This window comes from Bradysia coprophila, unplaced genomic scaffold (assembly GCF_014529535.1).
Source record: "Bradysia coprophila strain Holo2 unplaced genomic scaffold, BU_Bcop_v1 contig_50, whole genome shotgun sequence".
Taxonomy (NCBI): domain Eukaryota; kingdom Metazoa; phylum Arthropoda; class Insecta; order Diptera; family Sciaridae; genus Bradysia; species Bradysia coprophila.
Genome location: NW_023503751.1, coordinates 1,496,726 through 1,515,998, shown reverse-complemented (window position 1 = coordinate 1,515,998; position 19,273 = coordinate 1,496,726). Strand labels below are relative to the sequence as shown.

The 19,273-nt window shown below is 36.9% G+C and overlaps 1 protein-coding gene across 1 annotated transcript; it reads right to left on the bottom strand.

Moving 5' to 3' along the window:
* Nucleotides 1–201: 201 nt before the first annotated feature.
* LOC119082919 lies at nt 202–2,593 on the bottom strand. The gene is made up of 2 exons (XM_037192575.1): nt 1,904–2,593; nt 202–237 (listed from the first exon to the last, which is right to left on the bottom strand). Exons 1-2 carry the CDS (start codon nt 2,591–2,593, stop codon nt 202–204), a joined length of 726 nt encoding a protein of 241 aa, XP_037048470.1.
* Between the last annotated feature and the right edge of the window lie 16,680 nt (nt 2,594–19,273).

The following is a 19,273-nucleotide window of genomic DNA, read 5'->3' as shown; positions in this document are numbered from 1 at the left end:
GTACGAGCACTCTACAAAATCAAATGTATAAAATATCGAATCCGAAAATATTCCTAACGTCCTATACTTGAAATCACATCACTCATAGATTATTGAAATGATCAGAAATTATATTATTACCCAACATAAACGATAAATAATTTTATTAAAATCATATTGGCAATTCTAGAAACTTACCTCCTCCATTTTGCATTACAAATCTTATTCTTCACGTTCTGCCATGCCGGTAAAGACTTTCTAGTTTTATTCACATTAAAATAGTTTTCATCAAATGTGGTTATCTTGTTGATAATGGTAGAAAATTGGAGTTATAATTTTACAAGATTATTACTCCAATTCACATTTAAAAGAAAAATTTACGTTAGCGCGACTCTTTTCTTAAACAAATTTTAGACAGTCACGGCGCAGTTCTTTCAACAAATTCAATTCAAAGCAGAGGTGAATATGTTTGAATTGATTTCCTGGACTAAAAATCAATTCGAATATAATTTGATTGTAGATCAAAATAATAAATTATTGTGAGTGATTTTCGTATTCGCGCAAATGAGATTTTTTTTGAATTTTTCGTTTTTATTTGAATTAAATTATTATTTATAATTAGGCTCGGTACACGATACTATAAGCTAGACTTGTGGAATAAGATTCAGTTTTGTCTTCTATTTTCTTTTAACATGAAAGGTATGAGCATCCAATTCTTGGGGAGGTATCTTCAAACACTGTACATAACAAAAGAATCGTTCCAATGAGTAGTTCTTAATTTAAATTTGAGTCATTGTAGGTGTGAATTGTGTCATATTTTGCGTACTGAAACGAAAAAATTCTTCAAATGTTCCACTCACTCACCAACAAAATATTCAGATAGTACCGACATCTTATTTAGTGTGAAAAAATATGAGAAATTGCCGTGTACACCAAAATATATATCTCATTATCTCAGACTAGTGCTCTCTTATAGTTAAAAGTATGGTAAAATTAAGTAGAACATTTGCTACATAGATCTAAGGGATATAGAAAAAATAACAACAGTTATGTCGGTTATGTTGTACATTTTTCTATCGCATTGAGGAAAATTTGAGATCGAAAGAGACAAAACATTGACTTAGTACTCGTTGTAATTTTTTATCGATATTAAACAGAAGAAGTACCAAATGTGATAATAAACTTTTAAGCGTCATGGTTGCCGTACACGGATTTAACAAAAGAAGATTGTGTTAAATGAATTTGGACAAACGTAGCTCAGTTTATTGTAGGAAACTTGCTTATCCACATTGTTGATTCACATTTAGTTATAATCGTTTAAGTTAATCAAAGTGATGGGCCGATCGTCGACTACAAAATTGGATCCAAGGCTGTATACTTTGGGGAGGTCACGCAGATGCAGATACGCGGGTTACACACCACGTTTCATACAAAAAATTCACCACGCCATACAAATTCAATTTTGGTGAATTCGTTTGTATGGAAAAGGTGTGTTCCCGCGTATCTAATAAAATGGCGATCTGCGTGACCTTCTCAAAGTATACAGCCTTGATTGGATCGAGGAAACAATTTTTTATATGAAAACACAATTTATTAGTCTGTGGTATGGTCAACTCGATTCAATATTGGTACAGTTATTAAGTTAGCTAAACCAACTTTTATACTAGTTACATTCAACTAAAATAATCGTTAGTTCAACTTGATTAAAGTTTGGTACAGTTATTAAGTTAGCTAAACCAACTGTTATACTAGTCACATTCAACTAAAATAATGGTTAGCGTCAACTTTATTAAAGCTGGATACAGCTATGAATTTAGCTAAACGAACTTTTATAATAGTTACATTCAACTAAAAAATTCATAGATTTCACTTTTTTTCTGTGCGACGAATTTTTTCTGTGAGTGACGTTCGGTTTGTTGGTTACCGGAACGTTTATCATGGATTTAACAGATTGCTGTTTTTTGACCCAGTCTCTGGTATTGCTCATACTTCGGATTTCATCGTCGTTAGTCATTGCTTTTTCACGACGGTGTTCCTTTGGCATCAAAATAGAATACTTTTTTCGCAGGTATTCATTGTCACGCATGCTCGATAATATCCTCTCCTCTTCAGCCAACTTTAACTCCATTTCTTGTCGCTTACTCGTTGTACGGATAATCGGATCTGCTCTAGACACATTGATGACATTATCGTTCTGTCGATTTTGTTGCTGTTCGACGGATCGATTTTTGGAATGATTTTGTGGTGACAGCAGGTTACGTGATGCTCGATAGTACGGATGACTAGTATCGTACGTCAAGTCATAATCGTTGTCTTTGTCACCGCAGTTATCCACTCGAGATTTTGCCGGTGAATTATTCCTTGAATGTGGCGTCGCAACGTCTTCTTGTACTGATTGTTGAGATGACGGTGGTTCGGGTGGATTTGGTGTTTTGCACTTATCACAGATCCATTCGTCTTTCTTCTTAATGGATTTGATTCCAACGCACGCAAAGTGGTGCCACTTGTCGCATTTATCACAGGCGACGACTGGTTTGTTCTGGGTACCGTTACATATTTCACATTTGTAGATCGCCTTCTTCTTTCGCCCTTTGTTGTGTTTTTCGTTGGTCATGGTAACGCTGGTATTGTTGAGTTACTAATCGTGTCGTACGCAGAATTTGGATGTTCTGCACCTGGTAATGATGTCTGATCAATCAGCGTACTAATTAGTGCGTTTGGACCTCGGGAAATGTTGCAACGGTAGCTTCCGGTATCTAACGGTTGTAACGGTGGTTTACGCCAGGTGACGGCGTTTGATTGAAATATTTGTGTTGCACGTCTGGTGATGACGTCAGCAACAACTGATATTGTGGTTGTGATTCGCACCAGGCATTGATGTCTTGATCACGTCAATTTGCTTTCGTAGATCCGCACCTGGTGATGATGTCGGGACCAAGCCAAATAGACATTTTGTAGTGTGGCGAATGGGTCTTTTGGGAATGTCTAGTTTCTGTCAGCTTCAATAATTTCAAGACGAAGTTTCGTTCAAAATTATATATTCATTGATGAGTCAAGTAGGAGGAGGCTACAAAATCTTAATTCAAGTTACATTAGAATCATCATAACCTCACAAATAGTCACAAACTTACTTCTAGTATTCTCCCTTAAAACCGATAACACATTCGGTTAACCCTTCGCGTATATATTCTCGGAATCCTTTAAGAAAGAGAAAGTTACGTTAATCAACGGATTTACGTGGCTCAATTGGACAGGATGTCCTTGACAAAAACACGTTTTGAAATACAAAGTGTAAATTCAAATTCAAATGATTTCTTACTTGTTCATAATCGATTATAAGTCTTCAAAATTGATACGATTAAATTATTTCGCAAAATTCTCGTCTAAAGACTGTAAAAAAAACGGATAAAATTAAAACTTGAAACGGAGCACACGGTCAAAACAAACGACTTACGAAAACTAATACAAAGTCAACATTGAAATCGCGAATCTCTTGGCGTAAACGCGATCACATTAGTTTCCCTAATTTAATTGCTTTTTGAGCGTAAATTGACACGGATGTTTAGGATAAAATCGAATTTTAATTAACAACGGCAACAAACGTGTCTCTTCACCATCTTTGATATAAAGCTTTTTGTTCGTCTGACTGATAGAAGTTAAATATTTTTCCGCAACAAGCGTGACGGCATGATAGGACCAGTGTTGCCGTTCATCACACTTTTCGAATTCAAACTCAAAGATAACAAGCATCTTCGCGACTGCCAGGAGGCAATGCCACGTATTTATCTCAAGAAATTCAAAACGAACTCATCGAAATAATCGCAAAATTCGTACAAAAAGACATCATAAATGAGATTAACTCGGCTGACGTAAGCTTCTTTACGTTGCTTGCTGACAGGACGAAGGACAGAACCAGCAAAGAAATTGTGTCGGTAGTAATCAGATACGTTAAATGTGCTCAAGCCAAAGAATCGCTTTTGTGGTTTGAAACCACAAATTATTTCGATGCTGAAAGTCAAGCAGATTTGCTGCTTAAATTATTGGCCAGCTGTAACCTACCAGTAACTTTTGAGTCAATGTTACGACGGGGCCTTCGTTATGAGCGGAGATAAGGGTGGAATACAGCGCATTATTCAACGAATAGTTGGTCGAATAATTCCCTACGTGCACTGCAGGGCCTATTTTACGAAAACATGTTTCTCAAGTTTTTGAAAGTTTCCAAAATGTTTCTGAAAAGTTTCTTAAAGTTTCTCAAAGCTTCTTAAAGTTTCTTAAAGTTTCTAGAAAAGTTTCCTTAAGAAACTTTAAGAAACTTTAAAAAACTTTAAGAAGCTTTGAGAAACTTTAAGAAACTTTTCAGAAACATTTTGGAAACTTTCAAAAACTTGAGAAACATGTTTTCGTAAAATAGGCCCTAGTGCACTGCTTCAATCACAAATTACATTTAGTAATAATCGCAGCGGTTGAAAGTAACGACATCGTACGGCTATTTTTCGATACTTTAAAATTGGTGTACATCTTTTTCCATCGAGCTAAAATACAAACTGCATATGAAGGGACAGCGATACTTAATTTGATTACTACGCGTTGGGCCGGACACCACCGATCGACAAATGCAATGCTGAAAAACTACTCGGATGTTGTGAACAACCTTCGCATTGTAAATACAAGGAGTGTTCATTATATCGAATAAATTGTTTCTGATTCGTTCCCTTTATTTTATTTACAGGTGAAGGCGGATACTAAAAGATTCGATGGAGACGATATCGCCAACGCGACTGGAATTTTGTTTACTATTCAGAAACCCGAATTCACGTTCATGCTAGTTTTCATGAGCAAATTTTTGAATGTGCTGTCACCAGAGGACAAAATTCTACAATCGGTGGAAATAGGATTTCGCGAAGCTCTTCCGGTTATTCAAAGCGTTAAAACAGAAATTTCTGCTCTACGCTCGAGCGATACTTTCGACTTGATTTGGAGAGAATCGGAAGAGTTGTTACAACAATCAATGGAAGGCGTTGAATCTCAGAATGAGAGGAGGCCACGTAGAAATATTAACAGACCTTCGTCGTTGTCTGACTTCGTTATTACTGAGCGAACCGGAGAACGAAATCATGATAGCAAAATTGAAATATCGTCGTCGTTCTATTTTGTGATTGATACATTTCTTAGTGAAACTGAAAGGCGTTTCGAAAACAATACAGAAATATTATCGGCTATTTCGATGGCTGGTAAATTTGACGTAAAATTGCTAAAGCCACTTGAAGATCTCGGGATCGATCTTCCTTCTCACGAAGAAATGGTTGTTGCCAAAAATTATGTAATGGGCAGACAGTTAATTCACCAAGAAAAATTAAGCAAAATGAAAGAAGAAGAAGCAAAACTGTTTAAGAATAGATTCAACATACTAAAGGAACTATATCCAATGAAAGAAGCATTTCCTGCCGTATACTTCATGGCAACGATAGATACGTTCGGATGTAGTACCTCTACATGTGAAACTTCTTTTTCTGCTCTTGAAAGACTCAATCCAAAAAGTAGAATGAGTATGAAAAACGCTAGATTAAGACACCTGTCATTTCTGGCCTTCGAGAAAAAGCGGCTTGATCATATATCTGTTGATGATATTCTGAAATCTTTCAATGATAACCCGAAACGTAGGATTAAGGTCTACTGACGAATGTTTTTGATTTATGTTAACTTTTGATTTAAAATCATTTAAACTTTTAAACAATCTATTAGACATAAGATTGTAACATTAAAATAAATTTCTTTATCACAGTTTTTTTTTGCTTTGGAGATCGGAGCTCAGCACACCCTGAAAATCGGGTCTAGCTACGGCCCTGAGTATAGTTGTAGAACGAGGAGTGACCGAAGCAGAATTTATGCAATTGGCTGGTAGCTTTTTGCCGCTGGATTCAACATATGGTGACCCCGACGTGATTTGTTGGTCACTTGCTAGTTTTGGGCAGTAGGACATTTGGTGACGCCGGAAGTCAATTCGAAGTTCCAGTTCTGACGATTCAATGCATTGGTTGGCCAGCAATTTCAATTTCACTGGGCTGGTCGAGCATTTTACATTTTCATTCGGCTGGGCATCGCCACGACTTAACAAATTCTTGAGCTTACGATAGAATTCTTATAATCGAGGCAAGTTTCTAACGGTTAAAGGCAGGGTGTTGAACAATGTATGACCCGCGTATTGTAAGCTACGCTGACAATAATTCGACAGAATGGAGGGCTTTTTCAGAAGATACGAAAACCTCGCACGGTACCGGTTGCTATTGTCGGAAAAAACGGTCGAATGGTGTTTCACATCGTTCAAACTGGAATACACATATTTGCGAACTGCGAACTCTCCGTACATCTCCGTAAACGTGATCATACGCGGAAACTCGGCATTAAACAGAAGCCCAGTCGGAAAGCCCAACGGGCTCTTTTGTGCCAGACCTGTAGCTCATCCACCTGCTCATCCATCATGCTCTTGTTAGGGAACCCCACACTACGATACAGTAGGTCAACACAGGATGCATAGTCGAGAAGTATAGATAATTCTGAGGATCTTTTTCGGGAGAAATCGCAACCTCTTAATGACACCAATGCCGCGAGAGACGGTGCTACTGATACTGACAAAGAGCTCATTCCAACCGACATGCTCGTCTAGCACCAAACCCAGACACCTGACTGTGGAACACCATTCGATCGTCACGCCATTAAACGTAAGGGTCGGCAAGTTATCGACCTTCACGTGGGGTTGCAGTAGTGAACCAGCTTAGTCTTACTCAAGTTCAAAGTCATTGGAAGTGATGTATTATTACTTTATAGCCAATTTAAAATTGATTATAATTTTTTTTTTTTTGAGAAACAACCATTTAATATGGGCAAATTTGACGAATTTTCCTATTTTTCGGTAAATTTTCATGCAAAACTCGAAGAAAAACACTTCTTTTTAATCATTTAAGCACACTTTTTCTAGGTTTTGACCCATAAATGTTTGTGACATTCATAATTAGGTATTCCGCTAGAAGGAAAGTGGTTTATCTACGGAGGCAGTGTGCAGATCTGCACCAAGACTATGCATTCAAGCTACTAGTCCATGTATGAGACTTTTAATCCTCAGAATTAGCTTCCATTATTAGGAATTAGCTATCCGGCCCTAAGTACGTACATTGACTAAGTCTCATCCAATTTTCCCATTTTTTGTTTCATTTGAGAGAAAATTGAGTACCGAATAGAATGTGGCACAAAAAGTTTCAAATTTGGGCCCTTTTGGACTAACGCCGCTTCTCGGCGTTCCCCCATTAAATAACCTTATATTTGAAGGACTGATCTGCTCAGAATCTATCATTACGTCGCACAGCTCTCTTGGTGTTAAGCAATTGGGAAACGACTCGTCTGAAAGATTTTGCTGATTGCACTACGCAAAGCATCGCGCCGTTTCGTTCGTTTAGGATTCACAGAATCAAGGCTTTATTGGTCCCTCATCTTCATTCCTATCAATCGGACTTGTACGTGACAGACCAGTCAAAGTCATCTTTACAATGCTTTACTAGTTCAAATGCGTTAGTATGCACTGTCTTTCTAAAAGGTGTATTAGGAAGCAACTGATGATGGTCAGACTACGCTGACTTGGGGCCACTATTGCAACCTGAGGCCGAAACAGTCTCTTTCGATGTTGTATACATCAACCTCCCGTCTGTACCCTGTTTGATCTGGCTTCTCTGTTCATGTCTTCGCGTTGCCGTTGTGCTTGTCTTTTCTTGCTCTCGATGGTCCTAACACCGTCTAGATCTAGGTATGTAGGTATGTAGATCTAGGTATGCTAAAGCCGCAACGTTAAACAGATCGTTAAGTCAAAAGAGATGGAAAAGCTTTGAATGTTCTATATACTATTCTGGGGCCGCCATAACACACGGAGGTCAAAACTTCTTCTAGTATCATGTCCGGAGCGATAGCGGAGGACTTGACGCAGTCTAACTTCCAAAAAAAGAACGAAGAAATTTTTTTGAGACGCGGCAACTATATATAGCCGAACATTTCAGTTTCTACCCTTCGGTTTATATCACCACAAAACATTCTCTATCATATTCTCGCTTCAAATACGAGCAAAACGAGCTATCACTCGACTATGTAGGTTTAAAATTGCTGGAGATACATCGTTTTGAAATTGGTCACTTTTCATACAAAATACACCAAATTGACTTTTCCCAAACAATCAAAATCTTTCAACTTACTATGTATGTTTCTATCTATCTGTCTATCTATCTATCTATCTATCGACGGTCGCTCTCGGAAACCAGTCAGCCAATCGCCATGAAATTTTGCAGGAACCTCAGGGTGGGCATAAAAATGAAAATGTGATACGCCATTACTCCAGGAAAAACCAGAATTTTGTTTTATTGGCCTCGAAGTGGTTTCTGAAACCTACAGAGGCGTGCGACCCATCAAATGAAAGGTATTCGTAACACGATTCGAACAAAAAAACTAGGTCCCACCTTTTGGGCGGGTCGGGTCCCTTGACTGATAATTTTTCCAAAATAATTAATCAATTAAAGTGAAAGCAAAACAAAATTATCGAGCCTCATTTTTGTCAACTGAATTTCAATTGTCAAAAACCAGACTAGATCATTTCATTTTGCTTTTACCTTATATTACAGAATATTATAATCAAGGTTCTGAAAGAATTTTGTTTTTGTGTGTCACCGCCTTCGTGATCAACTCAGGGTTGTCTTAACCTGGTTCTTTCAGGTTTGATTATCTTATTTTATTTTAACTGATTTTTTCATCTGGGTGAGAATGGACAATTCCTGAAGTCCAAGCCTTTTTGTCACGGTATGGATGTAATAATCTAACACAATTCTCAATTTGATACATTTACTTCTACAAAAATGAAATGTTGTCACTTTGTATTCGTTTAAATTGTGCAATAATCTAATAAGACCCGAGTTGTTAACTAATGCAGTAAGATACCGCAACTCGTGTCAATTACGGCCTTCGATTCGCTCTAACCGCAAACTTATCGCTCGTCCGAGCTGTCTAATATTGCAATACGATACCGCAACTCGTGTGAATTACGACCCTCGCTTCGCTCGGGCCGCAAACTTCACACTCGTACGAGTTGTCTAATATTAGGTTTGGCCTAGCCGCAAACTTCTCACTCGTTCGAGCTGTCTAAGATTGCAATATGATACCGTAACTCGTGTGAATTACGACCCTCGCTTCGCTCGGGCCGAAAACTTCACACTCGTCGGAGTTGTCTAATGTTAGAATTGCTTGTTTGTAATACTATATGCTCACTGTATATGTAATTTCAGGTATATCCGCCAACATTTCAAATGTCTTTTTTGTTACTAATTTGACGTTTTCAATGAATTCCACTCAATCCACACAACTCACACTCTGTCTGTATCAGTATGATCCGCTGTGGTTTCCAATGTTGTATTATTAGAAGGTTGCGCCAACAGCCTTTTTCGTGGTGGCATTAAATAAAAAATAATTGCCGTAGTGCATTGTATTTTAAATTAGGCGAATTCTTCGCTGTGGCATTATTGCGAAAATGAAGTAACCAGAACGAAGATAAATACCTAAATATCAATAATACCACTGTAGTAACCATTTTTATTTCTCCATTTACCATTTACCACAAAAATACTCCATGTGAAAGAAAAAAAAAATGAATTTTTGCTTTGTTTACTTGACAGTTCGCTATCTCAAGGAGTACTTTTTTGTTGAGTGGCAACCATACTTAAGTTAATGCGGTAAATTGTTTTGTTTTCTTAAAAGTCATACGACAGTCCTAAAAGTTTGTTCCAATTAACTGTTAATCCGAACTTTGACAACTGGAACGACAACGACTTCATTCAAAACAGACGTATCTTCTTCTCTCAGTGAAGGGAATCATCAATGATCAATTACCAATAATTATCAATTATCAACATAGTAAATGGAATAGCTTCCGACCTTAATCTCGGGAATTCCATTCCTCGTCGATTAAAAGAAATTTTATTAAAATCGGTTAAGAATTATTACTCAAGTTATCGTCATGACAAAAAAAATGGTTACAAACAATTCCGTTTTTGATAACATTTCATACAATATCGCCACAACACATTAAATTATCATAAATTATCACAAAATCAATTATCAGCGGTATAATATCATGTATTATCAAGTATCAACAGAGTAAAATCCTGTTTTCTGGAATAGTTTCCAGAACCTTATATCCCGACATAGCCCACCTTCTAAAAAAAAATCATCAAAATCGGTTAAGAATTACTCAAGTTATCGTGATGACAAAAAAAAATGGTTACAAACAATTAAGGTTTTGATAATTTTTCATACACTGTACTGTAAACTGTTACCAACATTTTAGGGTATTTTCTGGCGTAAGACCCTTGACTTCAGTCAAGGGAACAATATTATTATTACCAATTATTATCAGATACTTATTTTTCTGAAATATTTTCCAGAACCTTATACATTGCCCATCCTCGAACTTAACCTCAGAAATCCCATTCTTCTACGTTTTTAATAACATTTTCTATAATATCACCACAACACATTAAATTATCATTATCACAATAGCAATTATCAGCACTGTATTATCAATTACAATTATCAATAAAATCATGTTTTTCTGGAATAGTTTCCAGAACCTTATCCCGACATGGCTCATCTTCGAACTTAACCTCAGGAATTTCATTCCTCGTTGATTAAAAAAAAATCATCCAAATCGGTTAAGAATTACTCAAGTTATCGTCGTGACAAAAAAAAATTATTTCAAACAATTAAAGTTTTGATAATTTTTCATACACTAACATATACTAACATTTTAGGGTATTTTCTGGCATAAGACCCTTGACTACCAAACTACCAAACAAGGTATTCATACTTGCTGAAGAAACCTAAGATTTCGTCGAACTATGGTAAACTTTATTCTGGTCCGACGCTATTTAATGGCCTTCCGCCAACGATCAGAAATTCACTTACCCTCAATCAATTTTGTCGTTCGTTGAAAGCGTATTTACTGACGCGACTCGATTCTAATTAAATTAAATCAGCTGTAAACGAAAATCACGATCGAATAAAGAGCAAATATCACTTCTATCTGTTTAAGAATTTAATATGAAGATTTAAGATACAACCATCACCTCATGGTACTTTTCGCCTTGCTAGCTGTCCTTGTTGTCTAGATTTATATCAACTTTATTAATTTGATTTTATGTTAAACTGTTGTAGCTCCTTAGAATAGTAGCATACTGGAGCTACGTTGTGTGTTTAATGTTAGAAGTTTTTTCTTGGAAATAAATGAAATTGAAATTGACTTTCAGTCAAGGGAATAATTTAAAAAATCGGGTCAGATTCGTTTGAGCTGGAGTGATTAGAGTGACCAAATTTTGAGCTACTCGAGCGTAGGATGAAAGGACTAATATTTTTTTGGGTTATGAGAGATAGAGACTTACTTTCTTCGGCAAAGTCTCAGAGTTTTACGAGTAGAACATAGGGGCATATGTGAAAAATGTCAAAAGTTAGAAATGGGTGGGTCAATTAGGGTTTTAGAGCTATTTCTCAAATGGTTGCAGATAGTTATTTTCTTCGTCAAATTTTCAATTTTCGTCAAATTTTTGATTTTTGTCAAATTTTCGAATTTCGTCAAATTTTCAAATTTCGTCAAATTTTCGATTTTCGTAAAATTTTCGATTTTCGTCAAATTTTCGAATTTCGTCAAATTTTCAAATTTCGTCAAATTTTCGAATTTCGTTAAATTTTCGAATTTCGTTCTAAAAAGCACTTCTAAAACGACTGATATCCCAACAAAAATCTCTTCGCTTTCAGCTTCGTTACGCGAAAATTAAATATTACACCCAATTAGTTCAAACAAGCTGGCTTAGTTTTATCTCATCATCTGCCAAATAATTTTTACCAAAAACAAATTTGACTGGAAACAACCAAAATTTTACCAAAAAAATCTGCGTCGCATGTGGCAGATAAATTTTCTTGCTGGTCTGTTCCTGAACATCTGCCACTTTGCGACGCAGACTTTTTTGGTACAATTTTTGTTGTTTCCAGTCAAATTTTTTTTTGGTAAAAATTATTTGGCAGATGATGAGAAAAACTAAGGCAGCTTGTTTGAACTAAAATTGGGTGTGAAATTTATTTTTTGCGTAACGAAGCTGAAAGCGTCAACTCTAGCGATATCATTCATTTTAGAAATTGTACTTCATAGACTGCGTCACACTTTTCTCGAAGAGATTTTTGTATTCACTAAACGTAAACCATGGGAAAGGGAAAAGCAATTGCTTTGTTTGTTGAATGGTTGTACTCTCGCTTGTTAAACTAATAGCCTCACGCTGTGGGTAAGTAAGCCTTAGTGTTGTTTATAGTCCGTTGCGAAATTGCAAAAAAAAATGCCATATGCTCTGTATTAAGGGTATCAAATGATTCTAAGTGGTCTTTTTATTTTTATGAAATATCGAAAGCATCTCTCGCACCATCTGGACAACTACCAATTACACTTTCAACAACTACAAGTGGTTTTTTCTTTTTGGAATTTGGTAAAATGGATCATTGATTGCTGATAGCTCCAGATCCATAACGGTCATCAAATCCTATGTATCGAACGGAATGCATTTTTATTTTGACAGTTTGATTGAGGTTATTTTGTGATTATTTACATCGAATATCGTAAATTTATTTTGTTTAGAATTAAGTGCTGAAATGATAACAATTCTTATCGCTATCGCTCGATTACGGCAATTTTCGCAATTTTCTTAAGAGGTTTTTTACGACCAACGAGATTACTTTTGTAAAAAGATTCACTTGAAATCTGTGTAAAATAAAAGTTAAGAAGCATACACGTGGGCAGAAGAAGTCTTCTTTACTTTATGCAAGCGCAACCGACGGTTTTAATCAGCTGATACTCGAGGCGACATACAATGCTACATACTTTGTGCATGTAACGCAGATCCAGAATCTGGATTCCAGATACGCTGGTAACACCCTACACTCGCTAATAATATGCGGGTACTGGTTAAAGGAGATTTATTTAATTAAATTATTGGGCATCAAGTACGGGCATAAAACTAAGCTGACTGCGGGCTCGCATTGCAATGAAAATATTGCGGTCTAGCGCTCAATGAAAGTAAGGATCGTAAAGGTCCTCTTAACTGAAGTCGTAGATTATGTGAATGTGCAGTTTGAATTTAGTGTTCCAGCGCTAATTCGAACACAAATAGCACTTATTACAAAGTGTTTTGTTTGTTCTGGATTTTGACAGTTCACACCACTGTATGTTGTGTGTGTGATGAGTGTGTTTGTATTCTCCTTTGAACTGGAGTCATTGACAAACAGACACATCTCGTTGGGGTAATAATCCGTCAAAATCCAAAACAAAAACATAGCTAACGCCGACCCGTACGAAACACCTATTCGTATCAAAAGCATTTTAATGTGAAATTCTTCATTTCTCTTACTTCATTTTCTTCTCTGCTGAAAAACTATTCTTCCTTTTAAATCACTTACATTATCCACTCTTTGCCTTGTTATCATATACAATTAAATTGCCGAAGGCAATATAGACAGCCCCGTACGAAGTCAAATTTCATAAATTCCTATTTAAACAGCTATATACCGCTATATTTACCTATATTTCACTATAAATAAACATTTCACAGAGGAATATATGCTATTATATAGCTCTATATGCCTGTATATAGCTCAATATAGCTGTACATATATGGAATCCCTGAAACCCCTCACACTTAACACATTATTTCCATGTTAACAGAAACTCTCTAAGCATCATTTTTCCCACTTTATATCACTTTTAATAAAATTTAATATGGCCGCCGGCAGCCATTTTGTTAGGAAACCGAAAATAGTACCGACGCTTTACATTTGTTAATACCTTTCAAACAAAAAAAAATTCATGAAATTCGGTCAAAATTTACTCGAGATATTGTCAAAATACACCACGTTCACTGTACTTCCGAGTAGCCAGATAAGAGCTCACTCCAAGAGACCTAGCTCACGCTCCGGAGAACATAATTTCATAAAAAAATTTTCCCTGATTGGTACGGTCAATACCTATCTAATAAAGCTAAAACAGACGAAATATGTTCAAATGTGGCCGACCTACAAGCAAAAACTGCTTGCCGCCCTGTGCCTGTTCCACACTAAGGGGTCTAACTCACGAGTCGGTCATCCGATTTCCATAAACTTTTTTTTTGTAAATACCTTTTATTTGACGTATCACTTACAAGTTTAACGTTTAAATGTCCGGAGATATCTTCGAAAAACCGTAAAGCACTTATTGGGCCACAGCTCGGGAGGGGTCGATCCAAAATCACTCATCTTCGAACTTAGCCTGTCTTTTGACATTACCAAACGGGAAAAAAAAGAATTTTCAAAATCGGATGCGTTTTACTCAAGTTATCGTGCAGACAGACAGACAGACGGACAGACGGACATTTTTTTTTTCGCGGATTTGGCATCTCTAGACAACCACAATAGGTTTCCCCTTACTCAGGGAGTCCAATTCGACGTGTTACAAACGTATGCGTAAACCTATAAGACCCCAGTACTTCGTACGGGTCTAAAAATCAATTCGTAATAGGGCATAGAATGTTATGATCAGAGCGAGCAAACCGAAGACTAGTTGTTATAACTTGCCTTGGGGTACTTGTCAAAGTATTTGCTTGTCTTTCAACGTGGTACGTTGGGGCGAGAGGACAGAAGACCAGTTTATTTTAACTTGCCTTGGGGTACATGTCAAAATATCTTCTTATCTTTCATCATAAAACTCTATTTCATTTCGGAGTAAGTTCACTCTACAGACCTTCTAAGTTCAAAAAGAAAAAGACTGCCTCCTGCCATGCTATTCTAAAACAGTTTTCCTCACTTTCTTGCATCGTATGTTATTCGATCATCATCCAACATTTCAACCGAAAATGACATTACGAAAACCACTCGACAAAGATAAAACCATTTTTATGAAAAAAGTTGGAAAGTACAGCTTGCGCAACATTCGCGCCTTTTGAGTGGCTTTTTTGTAATATTTTTGGTTACAAACTCAATTAATTTTTCCTGGTTTTCAGCGGTAGCTGAGGTTTGTGACGCAAAGTTTCTAAGACCAACTTATATCAACAACTGAAATCTCACAATTTAACAGAACAACTTAATACCAAAGTTCAATAGTCATCCGTTTTGCTCTTCGTTTTTCTGTCGTGTCCATTGTTTCCTGTAAACTGTGATTAAACTTAAGCTGTGAACGCACTTCGCCGTTTAGTACCTGACAGTTGGTTTAAAACAATGAAAACTCCTACTCTGTAGACCCGTACGAAGTACTGGGGTATTATAGGTTTACTCATACGTTTGTAACACGTCGAATGGGACTATCTAAGTAAGGGAAAACCTATTGTGGTTGTCCATAGATGCCAAATCAGCTGAAAAAAATGTCCGTCTGTCTGTGGGTTATCTACCTTGAGTAAAATACAAACGATTTTGAAATTCTTTTTCCCCCGTTTGGTAATGTCAAAAGACATGCTAAGTTCGAAGATGGGTGATTTCGGGTCAACCCCTCTCGAGCTGGGTCCCGATAAGTGTACTTTTGGGGTTTTCTAAGATATCTCCAGCCATTTAAAGGCTCCACTTATGAGTGATACGTCAAATGGAAGGTATTTACAATACCGATCGACAAAAAAAAAAGTTTTTAAAAATCGGATGACCGACTCGTGAGTTAGTCAAGCATTTTTTGCTTGTAGGACGGCCAAATTGGAACATACTTCGTCTACTTTCGCTTTATTAGATAGGTATTGACCGTACCAATCAGGGAAAAAAGGTTTTGAAATTCGGTTTACCAGAGCGTGCGCTAGGTCTCTTGGAGTCAGGCTCACACTGAAAAAAGTCCTTCGTGGAAAAGTCAAAAAGCCCTTCAGTTCAGGGCCTTTTTCCAATTTGGCACTCGATTCGTATGACTGATTAATATTGTGTAACTAATACAGTAAAAGTGAATCACACAGCTGTGCCACATCACACGGACAATTGAGACATCTGCCTAGGGCGGGCGCTGCGATTTGGTGGTGAAAAATTTTTAAAGAAAAAAAAATTGGGAAATTTTTTTGAGTGGAATTGGAATATAAAATGTACAACTAACGAAAAATTTATTTAAAAAAATTTAGCTCACTTCGCTCGCTAGTATACAAATTTTGATTAGGAGAGGGTCGTTCGGCTAATTAGACCCGTACGAAGTACTGGGGTCTTATGGGTTTACGCATACGTTTGTAACACGTCGAATTGGACTCCCTGAGTAAGGGGAAACCTATTGTGGTTGTCTAGAGATGCCAAATCCGCGAATAAAAAAATGTCCGTCTGTCCGTCTGTCCGTCTGTCCGTCTGTCTGCACGATAACTTGAGTAAAACGCATCCGATTTTGAAAATTCTTTTTTTTCCCGTTTGGTAATGTCAGAAGACAGGCTAAGTTCGAAGATGAGTGATTTTGGATCGACCCCTCCCGAGCTGTGGCCCAATAAGTGCTTTACAGTTTTTCGAAGATATCTCCGGACATTCAAACGTTACACTTTTAAGTGATACGTCAAAAAAAGGTATTTATAATACCGATCGACAAAAAAAAAGTTTTTAGAAATCGGATGACCGACTCGTGAGTTAGACCCCTTGGTGTGAAACAGGCACAGGGTGGCAAGCAGTTTTTGCTTGTAGGTCGGCCACATTTGAACATATTTCGTCTGTTTTAGCTTTATTAGATAGGTATTGACCGTACCAATCAGGGAAAATGTTTTTTATGAAATTATGTTCTCCGGAGCGTGAGCTAGGTCTCTTGGAGTGAGCTCTTATCTGGCTACTCGGAAGTACAGTGAACGTGGTGTATTTTGACAATATCTCGAGTAAATTTTGACCGAATTTCATGAATTTTTTTTTGTTTGAAAGGTATTAACGAATGTAAAGCGTCGGTACTATTTCCGGTCTCCTAACAAAATGGCTGCCGGCGGCCATATTGGATTTTAGTAAAATAGAAATATCTTGGGAAAAATGATACTTAGAGAGTTTCTGTTAACATGGAAATAATTTGTTATGTGTGTGGGGTTTCAGGGATTCCATATATGGACACCTATATATACCTATATACAGCTATATTGAGCTATATACAGGCATATAGAGCTATATAATAGCATATATTTATCTGTGGAAGGTTTATTTATAGGAAAATATAGGTAAATATAGCGGTATATAGCTGTTTAAATAGGAATTTATGAAATTTGTCTTCGTACGGGGCTGTCTATATTGCCTCCGGCAATTTAGTTGTATATGATAACAAGGCAAAGAGTGGATAATGTAAGTGATTTTAAAGGGCGAATAGTTTTTCAGCAGAGAAGAAAATGAAGTAAGAGAAATGAAGAGTTTCACATTAAAGGCTTTTGATACGAATAGGTGTTTCGTACGGGTCGGCGTTAGCTATGTTTTTTTCTTCGATTTCCAATCGAAATTTTCCTGCTGAGGCCTTTCTGTTAATTTTTCTTTGATTTGAAATTTCGAGAGAAATTTCGATTGCAAAATTAAAGATTTTAATTCCTTGATCTTGTATTGCTTGTGTGGACAACCAATGAAACGATTTGTTTACGAAAATTTGTTTATTGTTTCCCCTTGCATTCGGTCGTCGTTACCGACCATAATCATGGCTAAAACAATAAGTAATCATAAACGAATCGGCTCTACATGTTGAAGCTGAGCTTCACTTAAACTTACGTTACTTCTAATGTCACAACAATTTTGAATTAAATTCGATTTCTTGGCCGCAGATTATATCTGGGTTCAATATTGTGTTGATTGTTGTTGTTTGTGTTGACATGACCTATGTCAACATTTGTCAGAACATCTGTTGCAGGTGGGTCACTGTACAAAGTTGGTGCCGGAGGGTTTATATTCGGAGTTTTGGAGTTGTTTTTTATTATGTTGAAGAAGACTGGAGAAATGTGCGCTGCATCTGATTTGAAGTTGACTGTTTCGTTGTCATGTAGGATAATCTGGTTGGCCTCGTGAATTTTCATGACACCTTTTTTCCGCACTTTTTTCAAAATCTCCATGCCGTTGAAGTCGAATTGATGGTTGTTCGGACTAGTGTCGAAAACATGTTTGATCAGCGCTGTTTTTCTAGGATTTTTTCCCATGTTTCTTACATCAGAGATATGCGTTGCAAATCTGTCACATAGACACCACGTCGTTTCGCCGATGTACCATTTTGAGCAGTTTTTGCATCTCACTCTATAGATAACAAAAGACTGCTGATCAGCCGTCAATTTATGTTTCATATCCGGGAAGAGTTCCCCAACTTGTGCCACCGGTTTTCGGAGTAAGGGGTCATTCAAATAGTGCGCACGGTGTTTAGATGCGATATTTGAGTCGCCCATCCCCTTGGACGCCTTTGCACGTTTTTCAAAAAAACCCCACTAAAAGTCGTTCAAAAGTCGACCAGAAAGGCGGAAAAAACGAGACTTTTCAATTTTCAATTCCAGCGTTTCTGTGGCAGTAAATTCCACGAAGCGGCGTAGAATACACCGATGTCCGAAAATATATGTATGATGTTGAAAATGTGGCATACGTATTCACATGAAATGGAAACACTTGTAATTCGTCAGAATCGCCATTTACCGATGTCGATTTTCAAACTGACCGAATTTTTTTAACGAAATTTTCAGAATCTAACAATGAGTCCATAATTAATCTGGAAAATACAGAGAGCGTGCAGTAATTATTTTTCGTTCGTCGTAATCGTCTGGTGAGAGCTGTCAAGTTTCACTGAGAGTTTACCTTTCCAAGGCTTTCCAACCTGGAACGTACAGTAATTTTTCGATAACATTCACTGGTGCATTTGTGATATTTTTAACAAAGCTACCCATATTGCCGACATAGGTAGAGGAGAGAGATACATAGATAGTGAACTTTGACAGTTTTAACTGAACAAAAAACAATAACTTTACGCTCTCTAAATGTAAGAAAATTTGAGAACGAAAGTGAATTGCTGAACGGCGTAATGAAACTTGTCATCATCCTCTTGACGATTCACCAGTGAACCTTATCGAATAATTGCTGTACGCGCTCACAGTTCGGTCATATCAATGAAACTTTGCAAAATTTCTACAGCTAAAAGAAGGCCTACTTTGAAGCGGAAGGGCGGGGCTTATATATAGTAGAGTTTCTGTTGAATAATAACTCAAAATTTAAAAGTGAAACTAAAATAACATTTCTTAAAAGAGTGCACACGGTTTTTGAAAACTCCCCC

Excerpts from the sequence above, each read along its gene's own strand:
- LOC119082919 (XM_037192575.1), bottom strand. The coding sequence starts at position 2,593 with ATGACCAACGAAAAACACAACAAAGGGCGAAAGAAGAAGGCGATCTAC. Across the intron at positions 238-1,903 it reads AATCCATGATAAACGTTCCG|AAAGTCTTTACCGGCATGGC; the intron begins GTAACCAACAAA and ends GAATAAAACTAG.